This window comes from Osmia lignaria, chromosome 6 (assembly GCF_051020975.1).
Source record: "Osmia lignaria lignaria isolate PbOS001 chromosome 6, iyOsmLign1, whole genome shotgun sequence".
Lineage (NCBI taxonomy): Eukaryota > Metazoa > Arthropoda > Insecta > Hymenoptera > Megachilidae > Osmia > Osmia lignaria.
The window spans coordinates 10,645,014-10,662,011 of NC_135037.1; the positions used below are offsets into that span (position 1 = coordinate 10,645,014).

The following is a 16,998-nucleotide window of genomic DNA, read 5'->3' on the forward strand; positions in this document are numbered from 1 at the left end:
GAAATTAGATCCTCTATCGAATACCACAAGTACTATTGTTTTAAATTCTTAATCAAAATGTTATAACTATTTAATTTGTGTAATGATTAATTAAATAAGTTAAAAATATTCTGCAAATCGAATTTCTCCAAATTTTTAAATTTTATATCACTGTGCGGTTTTTAATAGTGTTACTAACACCATCTAGCAACAAAAAATTAGACTTATTTTTATTAACTTTTTACTCCTAGGTTTTGCTATTCCTTGCTAGATGGCGCCAGTAATATCTTCTATTGAATTGCGCGCCAATTCACGAAGCATTATTTTTATAATTTTCAGCAGTAGAAAATATATAAAATTACACATTTCTTAATTGTCAGTAATTTATAATATGTAACACGTTAAAGCTTTTTCAATATTCGTTTTTTAATGAAAAAATATTGTTCCGTTACGATATAATTAATTGTTTCAATTTACCTAATTACAATCGGGATTTGATTGCCGTAGGTTTCGTGGATTCCAAACAATCTAATTTGTTGCAATCTGTTTTGCAATAAGAATTACAAACAATATTGTCTTCATCGTGTAAATGGAAAAAACAGTTCTCTTTCAAACCATCTCTTGAAATATCTATTTCTTTCGCTAGGCTATTTCTTCTAATTGTTTTCTTTCCACGTGTTACATTTATAATTGTTGAATCTCCAGTTACCTTATTATTAACATTACCTTCCAATTTTTCATCCTTCATTAACTGTTCATCATACAATTCATCACTAACGTTATTTTCAATGAAATTCTCGTCTCCTTTTTGATTTCTATTTAAACAACTATTAATACCTGTAGTTTGCTGGACATGTCCCACTGATTTGGAGTACTCTGCAGCTTCAAGAGGACCCACAACGTCTTCATTTTGCAAGACACTTGGTTTCTCCTTTGGTTTGGTCCGGGATCTGACTGAATTTCGCTCCAACCCAGCTGTATTTTTATTTTCTTCTTCACCAACCGTATGTCCTTTCACATTGCTTCGAATCCTTGCAACTGGATTCTTTGACCTATGGCGCCCTCCTATTCTTACCGGCAGCCTGGAGTGAGTGGATCCTTGGGATCGAATCTTTTTCTCCGTCGATAAGGTATAACTCTGACTCAAAGGTTCCTCTACCTTTGGTTTATCCAGTTTACGTTTCAAACATGCCATTGTTTTCTCCATAAAATTCATTCCAACTTTATTGTTGTCAGTAATGTTCTCAACAACGTCCTCAGCCACATTATTAGAGGGAATATTCTGAATACTCCTTTGTTCCATTCGTTTTTTGGTTTTCGGATCACTACTCCCACTTTTCGTCAAACGTTTTGTTTTCAAAGGCCATGAAGGTCTTTTAGTTTTCTTATCATTATCCTCCTCCAGTGAAATAAATTCCCAGAAACTGTTTCTTATTTGATTTCCTTCATCTTTGACTACTGAGGGCGCTGTAGCTATATTGGACTCGTCTACAATATCAGATAAACTGTCTTTATCGACCGCGCGATCCACAAATTGTTTAATTTTTTCTGTAGATCGACTGGGATTCGATATTTCTTCTTTGCTCGTCATACAGGCGGAATTTTGAAAAGTTTGAATGTCGTATTGGCTCTCTGCGTTTTCGTAAAATATTTTGGAGGTAGGTTGCGTTCTTTTTCGACGATCATTGGTCATTGTTTCCCTCGAATTATATCGAGAAGAATCATGAAAAACTTTGGTGTGGATATCTTCGTTATTATCTCTTTGCCAATGGTCTTTGTGACCGTTTAAATTTCGCGAGGTTTCTTTGAAATCTTTCGGGTAATCCATGAACCTACTTCCTCCTCTGTTATGAAACGTTTCTTGATCGTAAATTCCAAAATTATTTCTGGAGTAATTGAAACGAGGGAGTTGTGAATGGTTAGGGTAATCATAACGGTTAGTATTGTGACGCAATCTTTCCGGTGTTATCCTTGAGTTCATTCTAAAATCCCTATCTTCGTATGTAGAATATTCTTGCCAATGATTCTGCAGAACACACGAAGGACAAATTAATTCAGTGTCTTTAGTGCTTAAGTGGCACGAGAATATAATAACGATAACGATTATTCCAATAATTGGAGTTACTATGATTTTTTAGAAGAAAAGATCCTGAATTAATTTCCACTAATAGTTTGTTATAAATTTACCTTGTTGGTTTCAGCCTCTTCAGGCATAAAGTATAATTGTTCGTTATTTATCGTATTTTGTTCGTATTGTCCTCGAAATCTTTCTCCATTTCCTAATCTTTCCTCGCAACGAGATCTCCACTTTGCGTTTGCCCTCATTTTAGCAGATTTCGAAGAATAATACCGTGTAGCTTTTCTTAGAAGAGATGATACTGAGAGCCTAGCGTCACATCCGGTATCCGACAGTTCGACAATCCTTCTTGCATTCTTTAGATTGTTAGGAGAAATAGGTGGCACGTTATCCACGAAAAAGAAAAATGGATTTTCCGTGAAAGTACTCATATCGTACGCAATGTCAATCAATAGTTTCAAATATCATACTGTTTAATTTTAAATTCATGGAGACTTTGATTCATGATGTTGCAGAACTTTTATGGCGGGAAACAGTCGATTTTAAATATGTAACTTGAAATTTTGTAGTCTAATCAACTATATTTAATTACCGACATTTTTGTGACACGTTTTCAAGTGTTTTGACACGTATCAAAAAACACCTAATTCATATAGCTTTGAAGCTGGCATAAAGCTATAGTTGATGTTCATTCGTTCATTAAAGGTTCCCTCCCAGATGTTGTCTTACCCTTTTTCCAGGAAAATTTTTGATAATCACCCGGAAGGCGGCGTTTGTGAAAGATAGTTCCTCTATATGCCCAAAACAACATTACAGTCAGTACAGCAGATTTCTCATACCATATTTTTCTCGACATCATAATCCTTTCATTCGTTCTTCTCGCCCCATTACATCTCCCTTTTAGTCGCCTTTTACGACAGGCAGGGATTACCGTGGCCGTATTCTGATCCCCGAGCCACAGGGATACTGTCTCGAAAATTTAGAAAATTGAGTTATTGACTGTATTATTGACTGCTCGTGGCGCTGGTTTCCGAAGTCCCTCCACATGTTATATATTTAGTGACTTTACCATTTGAGAGTTTATACAGAATGATTGTTAATTGCTTTCAGTAATTTGTTAAAGCTTTTATGTAATTTTGTACATAAATGTAATAACATGAGCGTTCAATAATTCATATATTCCTTGTACATCATTTTAGTAATTACTGTCACTATAAAATTATGCTTTTCTTTATGATATAAACATATATTCGTACCAAATAATGTTATTTTATATTGTTAATTATTACTCTACTATTAATTTTCGTAGTTCTTTTATAAATCAATTATTCTAGGGATATTTTTTAATAACACATGGTCACCAATGATTTACTTCACCTCAAATGGTAGGGTGGGGTCAAAATGACCCAGCTTGATCTTAAAAGTTAGAAGATTTATTAATGATATCAGCTATTAAGCAAGAGCTGTACATGTATGAACATTTAACAATATACAAATACATTGTATTCTTATATAATATTAATATTTTCTTTTGTTTTGTCACCGTCATATATTCAGTAAGTTTGGTTCTTTTAATAACTATCATTAACATTAAACAAACATGTCATGATTGAACATTTCATTCTAGGTGAAATATGTTTGAAGAATTAAACATAGAACCAATTGTTGAAATCTTATATGAATCAAGTGACGATGAGGATGAAACAGAAGTTGATCAAGAGTTTGCTATTGAAAGTGAATATGATAGCAACAGTGAACAAAGTGCTAGTTCGGACAATGAAAGTATCAATAATGACAATGACACACTGTGTACATTTGGTAAAAACAAACACAAGTGGAACAATAAACCTGTTAGAGAAGAATGTAATTTGAAACATAGTACAATTAGTTATTCACCTGAGGTTTGTGGACTTGCAAAAGCACATACTGTTCTTAATCCAGAACTTGCTTGGCGTTGCCTCTTCACAGATGAAACACTTTATGTTATTGTGAAGTATACTAATCAGGAAATAGATAGAAGAAAGGGTAAATATTTGTGCCCCAATGAAGCCTCATTTTTAAGTGAGACTAATTACCAAGAGGTAAGAGCAGTTCTGGGACTTTTATACTTAGCAGGTGTTTTCAAAACTGTACATGAAAGCTTGGAGGACTTATATGCTAACGATGGGACAGGGAGGGATATATTTCCAGCAACAATGACTCTGAAAAGGTTACTATTTTTACTTTCTTGTCTCAGATTTGATGATAAAAAAACGAGAGAAGAACGAAAGAGAACAAACAAGTTTACAGCAATATCCGAATTTTTTGAGCAATTTATTCTCAATTGTCAAGCAAATTATAGTTCTAGCGAGTACCTAACGATCGATGAAATGTTGATAGCTTTTGAAGGCAAATGTCCCTTTAAAATGTACTTACCATCCAAGTTAAATAAATATGGTATAAGGATAATGATTTTAGCAGATGCAAAAACCCATTATTTAATCAATGCTCATGTATATACAGGAAAGGAGGACGTTTTAAAAAGGAAGAAGAATTTTTCCGTGCCTACGCAACATGCTCTAAAACTTGTACATCCGATAGAAAAAACGAACAGAAATGTAACAGGAAATAACTGGTTTTCATCTATAGAACTTGCAGATGAACTGAGAAATAGGGGTGTTACATATGTGGGAACAATGAAAAAAGATAAGAAGCAAATTCCTCCACAGTTTCTTCCGCATAAGAAGAAAGTTATCGGATCATCTGTTTTTGGATTCAACGAACACGCCACCCTCGTCTCCTACACTCCTAAAAAAAATAAATCAATAATTTTAATTTCTACGAAGCACCATACAAAGAGCATTGATAACGAAAGTGGGAAACCTGAAATACTTCGCTTTTATAACATGACAAAGGACACAGTGGATAAACTAGAGCAGGACATATCAAAATATTCCACAGCACAAAGTACAAAGTGGTGGCCCATGGTGATGTTTTTTGCCATCATGGATATCGCAGCATTTAATGCTTACATACTTCAAACGAAAAAAGAAAATTCCGAACAAATCACGAGACGTGATTTTATTATATCCTTAGGCAAGTCTCTGATTCAATCAGAACTTAAAAGAAGGAGCTTAGAAAAGGAACTACCTCGTGAATTAAGGCATACAATTGTGAAATTAACTGGTGTTTGTAATCCTCGTAATGAAGCACGAGACGAACCCGTTGACTGGATAGGAAAACGAAGAAGGTGTCAATCGTGTCCACGAGGAAGTGATAGAAAAACTGGCACCTATTGTGAAATATGCAAAAAACCTTTATGCGCAGGATGCACTAAAAGAATTTGCCCAGGGTGTTTTTGAGTAATATTTGGGCGTTTCTATTCAGAGATACAAGTCACGCATATTATGAACTCATTATCGAGTTTTTATTAAACTATTTGCAGTTATAATAGAGTATATTACTTTAATTAGATCATATTATTTTAAATTATTGTGATAAAAATAAATTGCTTTTCAGTTATTAACAAATTTTTTATATTGTTTTATAATGTTTTATAAGAAGACAATCTAATGATAATATAAGTTTAAACAAATGTTGAATTATATTTGACAAACATTGTTTATCTTATTTTATGGTCATAACACAAGTTTCTAATTCCATTAGACAAAATTGATCAATTTTATAATCTACTATGGAAAATCCTAACATCCATTTTTTAAATATTTATTCATTGGAGTAATTAGGATTTTTTCTGGGGTGAGCCAGGTCGCTTAAAAATTTTAAATAATGTGAAAGGGTCAGGCTCACCTTGGCCCCTGCCTAGTTACGCCAATGTGTCAATCATTCCTACACATAAAATACAAAATTTTCAATCCTAAAAATATGAAAATATAGAATCACGAGGAAGATCAAATAAGTCAGATAAATATATTTGTTCTCGTTATATATACAAATTGTTCTACAATAATATGAAGGAACAATATACTCATTCGATCGATGACTTATAGTTGATCTATTCTCATATCACGAATCATTGCGAGTTTGGTTAAGGCCGCCTTTCGAAAATTTGTCGCCCTTGTATTAATTACCACTCTTACAACTCTATCTATCGTTGAATCTGTCGGTATTGTATATACAGCATTTCACAAAATACATATACAGCCATCTGAACATTATACACGATTTCTAGAAAACAATATTTCTAATGTCTGCTTTGTACTGAATGGAATGTAACAATTTATTGATGCTTAAATGTATTAGACGTAGTAATTAAATCTGTGCCTTTTCTATTTTTAATTGAAGATACATTTTCAAGTAACTCTAATTATTGAAATATCATTCTCGCGCCACTTTTCTACATCTACAGAAGCGCGAGAAAATATTCAAATTCAAATTAGTAATTAAGAAGGCGCTATACTAAAGGCACTAAATCAATCTGTACACCTAATACATCAATTAACATTCTTATCATTGGGCAGCTATTAACTTTTTATGTTTATTTTTTGTTATTAAATTTCTTTTTTTTTAAATTTAAAATATGGAAACTTCCATAACCCGAGATAATGTGTTAAAAGTACACAAAATATGTAACTGTAATGTTATTTATCTACACCGATTCAACAGTAACAAAATAATCATAATTTAAAAAACAGTAAGTACAAACAACTTTAGAATAAAAATTATTCTCAAAAGAGATATCAAAAAAGGAAACTTATTAGTATAAATTTGAAGATCATTCGTTGAGTATTTTGCAGTATCTTTTTAGTCGTTGAAGTTTTAATTATAAAAATAACTAAGCGATTAATGAATATGTCGATGTTAATCGATGAACGAAGTCTAGAATTTACATATAAATTTTCGTTTTTATAAAATTATAATTACTGTATATAAAAACCGACAGTAACTCGGGTTTTTAACCATCAAATAATAGTTACAAAAATATGTATATATTGTACGCAACACACGAGATTCTCATTTCTTTTACATCGACTTTAGACGATAAATTGTCGTCGTCACAAGTCGCGATAATAAAGCGAGCAGTAATATTACTGTATGGCGTTAAAGCTTGCGGCAGCATTGTTACCTCTAAAGCTGCATTATTTATTTATCCACTAAAGTACCATTCTTAACAAATTGATGCAGCTTTCAATATTTTACACAGTAATTTGGAAAATATATAGAAATAATCTCATAGTTTGATTAAAAAGAAAGAAGAGAAATGGTTTTGTCGCTATTAGTGCTATCATTGATTAATTATAATTATTACAAAACCATTCTATAACACGTTAATTAGTACGAAAAATACTATTTTCGAATGGTCTTTGTTCTTGAAGTTATGTATGAGTAATTGTAACAACAGGAAGACCTACACATAATCAACACGTTCCGCATCGCGCACCCTTTTTGTAACATACTATTTTACAAATTACAGCTTTAAAATTTCAACACTGATATTTACAAAGCGACACTTCCAAAAGTTGCCTTTCTCTTGTATAGAATAAGTTAATCCTTAAACTGATTTCAGAGAGCGATATTATTTCTGGATACAGCTTTATGCAAAATACGTGTATTATAGTAAGGTAACATGGTTTCGTAATTTCAAAAGTTTCTAAGGTACCTAAGTAACGAAACTTTCATTCAATTTTAAGTATCATCTAATTTCATCGCTAACTGCGAAAATAATTTTTTTACAGTAAAACGTTTATAATCTCGTCTGCATTTCTTTCCAATAGCGTTAGTCTTCTATTCTTTCCACTGAAACGGGTAAAAGAATAAAAGACAATGTCGAGATCTATTACTTTAACCATGACCACAATTATCACGGTTTTGTATGATATTTAGTTTCATCCAATGCAAACAGCGCTAATCTGCCAGCGACTGCAAATGGCACGACACTAACGCCAGTCGCGCGGCGCAAAAGCACTTTTAATTCGTCGTTTCCATCAAACATAATTCATAACGTTCGTTACGATTCATAAAAATCTAGAGTTAGACAAAGAAAACTGAACGATACAACTATATTGCACTACAGACAGATGATTATTTTCGCTAAATCATCGAATAAAACATTACCTTTACGATCGAACCATAAAGAGAAAACGATTGGAATGAATCAGAGATGCGCGAGTACTTCAACGGCAGCGACGGGAGGAGTTTGATCCCCGCTCAAAATTACTGGCTCCGATTCGGTCTGAACGATTCTGACCAGATTCGCGTCCTTCTTCGAAGGCACGACATTCGCATTCGCCGCAGCGTTCGATCTAGCGCAGTAACTAGGCGGTCTGCTTTCTCTGGTTGTACCGGGAGTCACGATACTTCCGGCGTTAGATCTGTAGGTCGGCGGAGGCGAGGATGTCGGTTGCAAACGATCCAAGAGTAACAATCTTAATCTGTACTCTTGCATGCTTGCCTGGAAAAGGCAAAATAATAGAGTTGAGATTCATCTGTTTACGTGGCAAAGATTTCAACTTTCAATATAAACGCGCGGTTTGACTTTGGCTCGACTCGGCAAGAATCGGACGCGCTCGGTTCTAGAGCGCGAGGATCGGCTAATGGCTGCACCGAGCGCGTCCGATCTTTGCCGAGTCAACCCGAAGTTTCCTGTCCCATCTGGATTTCGCACACCCCTAGTTGCGCGATATAAAAAATGAATAATGATTGATGATGAAAATAAGTTCTGCTTGATACTAGAAAATAAAGTGTACTATATCGTTTATCGTAACGACTAATGGAAGAACGCTAAAGGGCATTTGAGAGTGAGATGTCACCTGATAGCTCGGAGGTGGCGTTCTAAACTGAAATTCCGGATAAATCATGGCAGCGTAAGGATGAATCGGCCTCGCCGGTGGAATCCTGCTCGAGATCCCTGTGAAACCAAAGAAACTGCCGCAATTTTCTCGACTGGTCACTCGCCACGCTACAGCGCTCACAGTTACCAGAACCACTCCTATACCTGTAACACAACACGTTTTGTCAGAATGTACGCGAACTCCTTTCAAAAAACCAACTGTTCGACAAATTCTTTTTCTATGATATTTTTTTTTTTTTTTCAAATATCAAATAATTAAAATCTCACGAGTTCTAATAAAAATTGTAAGCATATACAGTTTCAGTAACGAAACTTAAATAGAAAAATGGAATGTTCTAGTTGGTCGCATTGGAAACGAGTGAAAATCTCAGTGAAATGCACCGCAGCAGGCGTCTAAAGCCACAGATGACGGAATCGTTATTAAGCATTGTCGCTTGTTCTCACGAACTCCGAGTATGTGAGAATAGTGAGAGCTAAGAAAACATCCTTCAAGGAAACGAACTAGCTTTCGCGATACACCACACCCATCCTCGCTTCCCTCCCTCCTTTTCCCACATCTTTCCACTCTTTTCTCTCGAATCCTTGTAATTTCTTAACCGAACCTAGCAATCTTCCTTCGCTTCGCTCGATTTATTCTCTACCTCGTACTCGATCCTCCTATTTGCATTTTAAATTTTATTTTACTTTCATTACTTCATTATAATGGACTAGAAATTTTCACTATGATGCAGAGCGTGTCGCGAGGGCGATTAGCGTAATTCTCTGTCTCCTTTTTTCTTTCATGTTGCATTAATAAACATAAGTCATACAGATCTGTTATGAAACAATTAAAAGTAGTTGTCAACGAGTATTGTGTAATGGTTCTTTGAGACGTAGAACTGAAGGTGGAATAATGTTTATAAAATACATAACTTTTAATATAAACAATGATGTAATTAATTCAGGATTTCAAAGAAAGTAAGCGTATCAATGATGCGCTTTAACAGAACCGTATCAAATTAATTCAACACTTTCACGGGGGGGGAAATCTAGATTTCCAGCGGCTGGATGTTGAAATTTCAATTTCAATGAAATCTTCTTTTTGTTGACCTCGGTCAACATCCCTGAAATTCCCAATTTTCTGTTCTATGGATCTCACGGTCTTTCCACGTGTAGGCGTACGACGTCAGTACCTGTAGGTTAGAGCATTCTCCTATTGTGAGAGGCATTCTATGCGGGTCGCAGGTTACATGCCCACGTTTAGAAAGTAACCGTTGCAAACACAGCCCCCTCCTCTCGACCAATCCGGCCGTCCAACGAACCTCTTGCCGTTGCTGTTCCCTATTTCATAATTCTTTCTTTCTCACATCAATGCTCCCGTCCCTTTAACATTTCCTCCAGATCCTGTCCCCTTATATTTCACGATCAGATTTATTTTCATATACGAAAAATGACAAAGCGAAGTTAAGAATATTGTTCTTACCGATCATAAGAAGCGCTACGGCAATGTGATCGCGACCCGAAGCCCTGAGGGCTCCCAGCAGGGCGCCAGCACCCGCGCACACGAGACCCACCACGCCGACACCCAGTATGGACCAACGTACAGGGGGGGAACTAAGGCCGCAACACTGCTTCGGTACTGCGTCCCTGCAACACAACAGCTAACCGTTGGAATGACCCACTGACACGTACTCCCGGGTAAGCTGACGCGTTGCTCGAACACGCTCGTCCAGTACTACGCTCGACTTACGGTCAACCATGGTGCCACGGTGAAGACGGTTAAAGGAATTTTATTTTCGCAAACTATTCACCTGCCAAAAGCAGAGACACTGGTGGAAACCGGAAACGGTAGACCGAGGCTAAGACCCCTGAGACCCAAATGAGGCGGGGGAGGATGTAAAAATCCTCTCGCGGGTGCGACCAACGGTACACCAGGCGCGGTAGAGGAAGCCTGACATCCCGGCGATGCACCAGGATAAGTCGGTGGCATCGAGCATGATCTCAAGGCTCGGCGTGGTCTTCGCATACGTCTCTCCCTTCTACGGGCACCGCGTACGCCGTCCAGTTCCTCGAGGGCCTCTGGACCATTTTGCAGAGGCAGCTCCGTTTGCGCCTCCGTCGAAGTGAAAGAGCGTCCATTGTCTCTGGTCTCCTGAGAAATGTTCGGGAAAGAATCGTAAAAATTTTCGCGATGCGCGGAGCGTAATTTCGCCCGAAACTATTCGGTACATCCTCATCGAGTATTCCGCGCCACGCGTCGAACGTGCAGGAACGCAGTTCAAGGACCTTACCGGTTCCTTTCGGCTACCTAATTATTTGTCCTTGCAGGATATTAAATGAAACTACAGAGGACACAAAACAACGCGTTTACGTCATTATAGAAAACCGTAACAGGTAGCCGCAAACCATAACTGTAATCATTTCTTCGATTTCGATTTCCTGGCTTGAGTGGTTTCAGGAATAATGCACACTGACACGTTATGTCGTGCGCCTTACATAATTCACGTTTTAACCGCGCCATTTCATTTGCATACATTAATGCTCAAAAGTATTTGTCCACACCGTTAGTTGTGAAAGTGATAACTACTGAACCGATTCACCTGAGAATTAATGTAAGTATAGCTCAAATAGAAGAAAGAATATAAATACTTTTGAGCGACAGTGTACGTACCAGACGGTCTGTAAGTGCAATAGTGGTATCCAAAAGAACGAATAAATCTATGTACGATAATCAGAGTTGTCTTTTGAGATTTAGCGAATGTGAAAATATTTAAGCTTGGGGCCCGAGGCAATTTTGCTAGGCTCGGCCCTGACGACTATTAACACATGCGAGTTTCCACTGTGGTAACCCAACTAGTGTAATATTCGCGTACCACAATTTATTACATCGTGAAAAAACAAGATTGATCATTTTTAATAGTATCGTGTAGGTGTAACGATACCTGTGGTCTGTTGAGTTGGTTGCACCTAGTGGTATCAACGGTTGCACCATCTACCGCGACGACACTGACAGGCCTCGGGGCATTCTCAGATAGAGCCCCGGGCATCGTACGACTCTGAACATCGGACTCCAGGGTGTAACGCACCTCCCTCCCTTTTTTTTTTCTTTTTTATTTCTCCCTCGTTGTCTGGCTTATTCGAAAATCGTACTTTTCCACGTTCGGTTCCCGCTTTGTCTTCTCTCGTTTCTCCTCTTCCTTTCTTCTAACCGCTTCCCTCCGCTCGTTGCTGCTCTGCCTTTTCGCAGTACGGCTTTCTCTTTCCTCTGTTTCGATCGAGTACTCTTTTACTACGTATCCTTCTTCTCATTCATTCTGCTCGAAATGCTTTTCGCTTCCAACGCCTGGCTTGCAGTTTAACGCGCTTCTTTCATCTCGTACGTTGCATTATTCTTCGCAAAACCGCCTTTGTATCGTGATCTGTTAATCTCTTCGCCTCCCTCCCGCCCTCCCTCTGACCTTACCCACCGGTAAGGATATAAAATCCCCTCTGCCTGCTTCTGTCCTTATTTTTCTTCCACAGACATCTTTTCTATCTTCTTGCCACGGTTACTTCTGCCCCTTTTTCACGTTTGCTCTTCATTTGTGCTACAACAGAAATATATTCTCTCTGACTATTGATCCCCGTCACGAATATCAAAGCGAGACTCCCTACGCTTTTATCTCTTTGTAACGCATCAAACACGATTTTTCTCGTTCTCCCCTACAGGATGCTCTTCTGTGTTCCCCGTTCTTCACTTTTAATTTATAAGTTTCTTTAAACGATACATGATAAAGGTACACACTGACAGTTATATTCCTTTCCACTGTGGGAACAATACGTACGCAGACACCTGTTAGCCCTATTTAAACTTGGCATTTTATTGGAAAATGTGAATTTACATTCTTTACATTAAATAGTACGAGAAAGGATGTCAGTTTGCAATTCGAAATTGCCATTATAAGTACAATTCTTGATTCATCAAAATTTCATAACCTAAGATCAACAAGTTATTTGAATTATTCAATCTGCCCGCGTAAATTTAACTTCATTTTTCACGCATGCGCAGATACAGATAACCTTTTACTTCTTTGCAAACAGAGAATATAAAAATTGACCAATATAATGGCTGAGTAAAAAACTAACGATTTTGATTGGTCCGCGGCTAACAGAGCGAAGATCGAATCGACCTCGATAGCGTTGACGCTGCGAGATCATAAATTTTCCATAATACGATTTAATATGTATTTTCTCCGCGATGGACATCGACGATGAAACTCGTAACTGACCTGAAACTAACTGTATGCGAACGTTTACGTTGCAAATTATCGTCGCACTCACGACCGACCGTTTTGAGAAACGGTACTTCTCGTGTTTGTGTGTTTCTACATCTCTACACATTGACTCACGTGATTCGGCGGTATGACAACTTTGAACTGAAAATCGTCACTGTCCAAAAAAATTTCAAACATTTCTAAAGCCTCGCGCGTAGAGGCGTTACACTTTTCTTAATTATTATTATGAAAAATAATATCTCTTGGGATACTGAAGACAAAGAACTTGAGAGAATTTCAATAATATATTATTAGCAATCCTTTCCAGGATTTTATTATCTATGTCAATTATCGATTACCATGAAAACATTTTCAATTCGGATCCTTCGTACAAATATTCAAGTATAAATGCTATGTAAAATGTTCAATAATTAGTACACGCTATACAACATGTATGTACTTTCAAGTACAGATCGCGTACTTTCGAAATAAAGCGAAATTACGTTTAAGTATATCTAGCACTTTCGCAACGAAGACAATAAGAGAAACGGTAACGTTTAAACCTGATTTTTTCAATATTGCAAGTCACTGGGAAAGCCTTGGTGATTTGTTTAAAAAAAAAGGGTATCCGTACGAAAGGATCTCGTGGCAACCAGTAGCATCTAGTATGGTAGGCGGTCGAGTAGAAAGAAGCCATCCTCTATCTAAAAATCACGGCCGTTCACTTCTTGCACAAGCTAATTTACCTTTCAAAAGAGTAATCCACACTTATCGCGTTTAATAGTTATCATTTTTCACACTTTTACACGAAACTTCCACTAATGTCTGTGAAAAATAGGTCGAGACGCGATGCCAAATATTCGAAAGAAATGCACCTCAAACAACCACTCATTCCGGACCATTCCGGACCGCGACAGCAGCTCCACTGGTACACAAAGCGTACAACTTGCCCTTGCCGTGTGCGGCGCACAAGAATGTTCACGAGCGCACTCGTACGGCTGAAAGCAGAACTAAATAGAGAAAAAGCACCAATCATATTTCACTTCCATTTGAAAGGGACTATTACGAATAAATTGTACAGTACCGAATTGATAAAAACAGAAATACATTAATTAAAAGATGATGGAAACAATTGTCTTATTTTTTAAACATTCTTTTCTGTAATAGATAGATGTTTCATCAATATGGACTTACATATAGGCTTATACATATAGAATTTTCCATTTATAATTGATTTTAGTATTTGAAGGAATTTGTCATAATTTAGATTAATATTGAATTGTTAATTAAGAAACAAGTATGATTTATATCATAAAACTATGTATTAATAATAATTCATTTAATGGGAAATGCACATAGTGTGACAGTTACTGTTGCTTAATAATTTTATATTGAAACTGATATATAATTTACACAAACATGGCATACATAACATGGCATATAATCTGCATCTAAATATTTAAAGAAACTTAACAGCTAAGAGTGAGGAATGTAAATATATCAGTGTTCCAAGGATTTCTTTTTATTCTCACTTAAAAATAATATTATTTATTCACGTGAATCTCTAGACTATTGTTTATGTTTAAAATTAAACATTTAATTATTTCTAATTATAGGATTACAATGAAGCAGCCTTTTTCAAATAAGAAAGCTAACCAACTTAGTTTTTATATAAGAATATAAAAATTTCTATTTGCTAAATGTTTAATATAATAGAAAGCTTATAAAACAAAAATATAATAAAAATGAATAATGGCTTATTTTGGGTATGCACTAAAAAACATGAAAAATTGAGTCTGTCAATTAGTTTTATTTAATGATTCTCATCATAATTGATAAATAAAATAATTGTATTTAACGTGCATTTAAACAAACACAAAAAGTAGGAAGGGTCTCGAGGACTCGTAAAATGCATTTAGGCGGATATTGAATTCGCTGAAAAAAATTGCAGCGACGCATACGTTTTGTACAAAAACTATGACTAATTGAATACAAATATAAATATAAATACATATTTATACTTATATTTATATCTATATTTATATAATATTTATATATATATATAATATGTATATACCATGTAGAAGCAATGTCTTCAGGAATTCTGAATTAGCTGCCAAAAATCAGCCATCGATTGAATTTCTGTTTATGATATCACTTAATAATAACTATTTGCTTAAACGAAACTATAAAGACTTAAAAATAGTAAATAGCATGTATTTCATAATTCAAGGAATGCCACAAACTGCCATAAACGCCACGAATGCATTATTTTAAGTAAACATAGTGTATTTAATTCTATAGAGACAGTTTATTCGCACTGAAATCTGAAAATGGAAATAATACTATTAAAGATCTTTTTTTCCATCTAAAAGCAATAATTATATCATCTTAAGCATTTCTAATAACACTATTAGACTACAAATATTAATATGTATACGTTACTGTATATAGATTTTCTTATTGCATGGATCTATACCTCTCATAATGTTTTACTTAAAATAATACTTTCGAAATACTAATGAAATCATTTATAATATATTTTCAATACGCTTAATGAACAAAAATTGATCGTCAAATAAATATTAAATAAATCTATTCACAATTGATATTTCAACTCTATACAGAGTTTGATTTGAAATTCTGATTGAATTCATTTTTTGGATTATATCCTATTGTACACGTTATCAAAATTGTCAATTTATATGTTATAAAAACAAGTATGGTTACTCGACCATTCAATGTTATTATAAAATATTTTATTTCCTGCCAACGCGTATTACTTGCAAAATTTCTCATCGTATCAACATTTATACTGTCTAAACACCTACATCAAAATATCAGTGTATAGTTTTTATTTTTTGATATTTATATCAATAATTTTTTAAACAAAATGAATTATTTGTATATTCTTTTAAAAATACTCGTGTATCTGTATCCAATTTCTGAAAAACAATTAATCAGTAACTGTTTACAAATATAAAAATTTGTCGAGACATTAAAAATTCTCATCATTTAAATTCATATATTGCTTAAGTTTTTCTTTAGAAATAACTTACCGCAATTTCAAGTTGAAAATTGTCAAATTTATGTACAAATACATTAAAATTATGATTCTTTTATCTACTTCTGATATTACAATATACCGCAATAAGAATTAAACATAATTAATAATTAATTTATAAATTTGCAGCACCGCAAAACAGTTTCCCTAAGTACACTGCTTAAAATGATATATGTATATACTATTATATGTATACCTACAGTAGTTAACAAGTCTGCAGGCCACAAGAATGTAGCCCCAATGTTTAGTTGATTATCCTAAATTTTAAGTGTATTTCAAAATCTTGTATATGTCCTACCACATTTTTCTTGCGTCATAATAATAGGGCATAGCTGAATTTAAAGATACATATATGTATATAACAAATCATGTATCAAGATTAAAATTAAAATTCATTAAAACAATGATAGTATAAATGAATTCATTGTAATTTATGTTTTGGTTGTAAAACTGATTTATACAGATACAACAAGTTTTATACTCCTTTAAGAGATGCAAAATAAAGAGCATCGTAAGAATTCTAAATTCTATACATATGTATCTATATATATATGAATTAAAAAATGAAACATTTTAATCATAGTACATACAAACTGGTTTGTCAACAAAGATTGGAGGCAGTTAATGAAGATCACAGACTTCAAAATACTTGAAATCTCAAACTAAACCAAGTACAAACTCATGATCGTTAATCGTTTGAAGTTACCACATACAAATGTATACGCATATATGCATCAGCACATACACATAAATTTTTCTAATAAAGTTTATGCATCATGTTTTACGCCCAAGTCTCAATACGTATCAGTATCATATTTTGGATGTAGGGGGGGGAGAACCTGAACACTTTATCAAC

The 16,998-nt window shown here is 35.0% G+C and overlaps 3 protein-coding genes across 21 annotated transcripts in view; 1 reads left to right on the top strand and 2 right to left on the bottom strand.

The window, feature by feature from the left end:
- Positions 1-3,133, bottom strand: part of Awh (LIM/homeobox protein arrowhead) — a 27,338-nt gene extending 24,205 nt beyond the window's left edge. For 7 of the 13 annotated variants that reach the window (XR_004582233.2, XR_004582238.2, XR_004582235.2 and 4 more), the window contains exon 1: positions 817-1,038. Coding sequence is in view for 8 of the 13 variants with exons in the window: in XM_076688908.1 (XP_076545023.1) it covers positions 817-888 (72 nt within the window). In the remaining 5 variants the exon portion in view is untranslated. Of the gene's footprint in view, positions 1-99; positions 2,006-2,166 lie in introns of those variants that run through there. The other 6 variants (XR_004582232.2, XR_004582231.2, XM_034331876.2 and 3 more) reach the window with 4 other exon arrangements.
- On the top strand, positions 2,751-6,672 carry LOC117607780 (piggyBac transposable element-derived protein 4). 5 transcript variants are annotated; one of them, XM_034331887.2, is made up of 4 exons: positions 2,753-2,871; positions 3,391-3,612; positions 3,684-4,463; positions 4,559-4,806. In XM_034331887.2, the coding sequence occupies exons 3-4, from the start codon at positions 3,691-3,693 to the stop codon at positions 4,665-4,667; spliced, it is 882 nt and encodes a 293-aa protein (XP_034187778.2). In that variant the 5' UTR covers positions 2,753-2,871; positions 3,391-3,612; positions 3,684-3,690; the 3' UTR covers positions 4,668-4,806. The 5 variants fall into 5 exon arrangements, with proteins under 5 accessions (XP_034187777.2, XP_034187778.2, XP_034187779.2 ...); XM_034331888.2 differs by having other exon boundaries at positions 3,684-4,265; XM_034331889.2 differs by lacking the exon at positions 4,559-4,806 and having other exon boundaries at positions 3,684-4,137; positions 4,293-4,431.
- LOC117607781 (uncharacterized) lies at positions 6,592-14,023 on the bottom strand. Of its 3 annotated transcripts, XM_034331892.2 has the most exons (7): positions 13,825-14,023; positions 12,951-13,103; positions 11,768-12,412; positions 10,637-10,977; positions 10,309-10,472; positions 8,806-8,990; positions 6,592-8,447 (listed from the first exon to the last, which is right to left on the bottom strand). In XM_034331892.2, exons 3-7 carry the CDS (start codon positions 11,870-11,872, stop codon positions 8,151-8,153), a joined length of 1,092 nt encoding a protein of 363 aa, XP_034187783.1. In that variant the 5' UTR covers positions 11,873-12,412; positions 12,951-13,103; positions 13,825-14,023; the 3' UTR covers positions 6,592-8,150. The 3 variants fall into 3 exon arrangements, with proteins under 3 accessions (XP_034187783.1, XP_034187782.1, XP_034187781.1); XM_034331891.2 differs by lacking the exon at positions 12,951-13,103 and having other exon boundaries at positions 13,713-14,023; XM_034331890.2 differs by lacking the exon at positions 12,951-13,103 and having other exon boundaries at positions 13,825-14,022.
- Positions 14,024-16,998: the final 2,975 nt, after the last annotated feature.

Bases quoted from the DNA above. Each gene is read 5' to 3' on its own strand.
- LOC117607780 (XM_034331886.2), top strand. From the start codon at position 3,691: ATGTTTGAAGAATTAAACATAGAACCAATTGTTGAAATCTTATATGAA.
- LOC117607781 (XM_034331892.2), bottom strand. From the start codon at position 11,872: ATGCCCGGGGCTCTATCTGAGAATGCCCCGAGGCCTGTCAGTGTCGTC. The intron at 10,978-11,767 runs GTATCGTTACAC...AACATTTCTCAG, and splicing joins ACCAACTCAACAGACCACAG to GAGACCAGAGACAATGGACG. The intron at 8,991-10,308 runs GTAAGAACAATA...GTTGTGTTACAG, and splicing joins CGTAGCGCTTCTTATGATCG to GTATAGGAGTGGTTCTGGTA.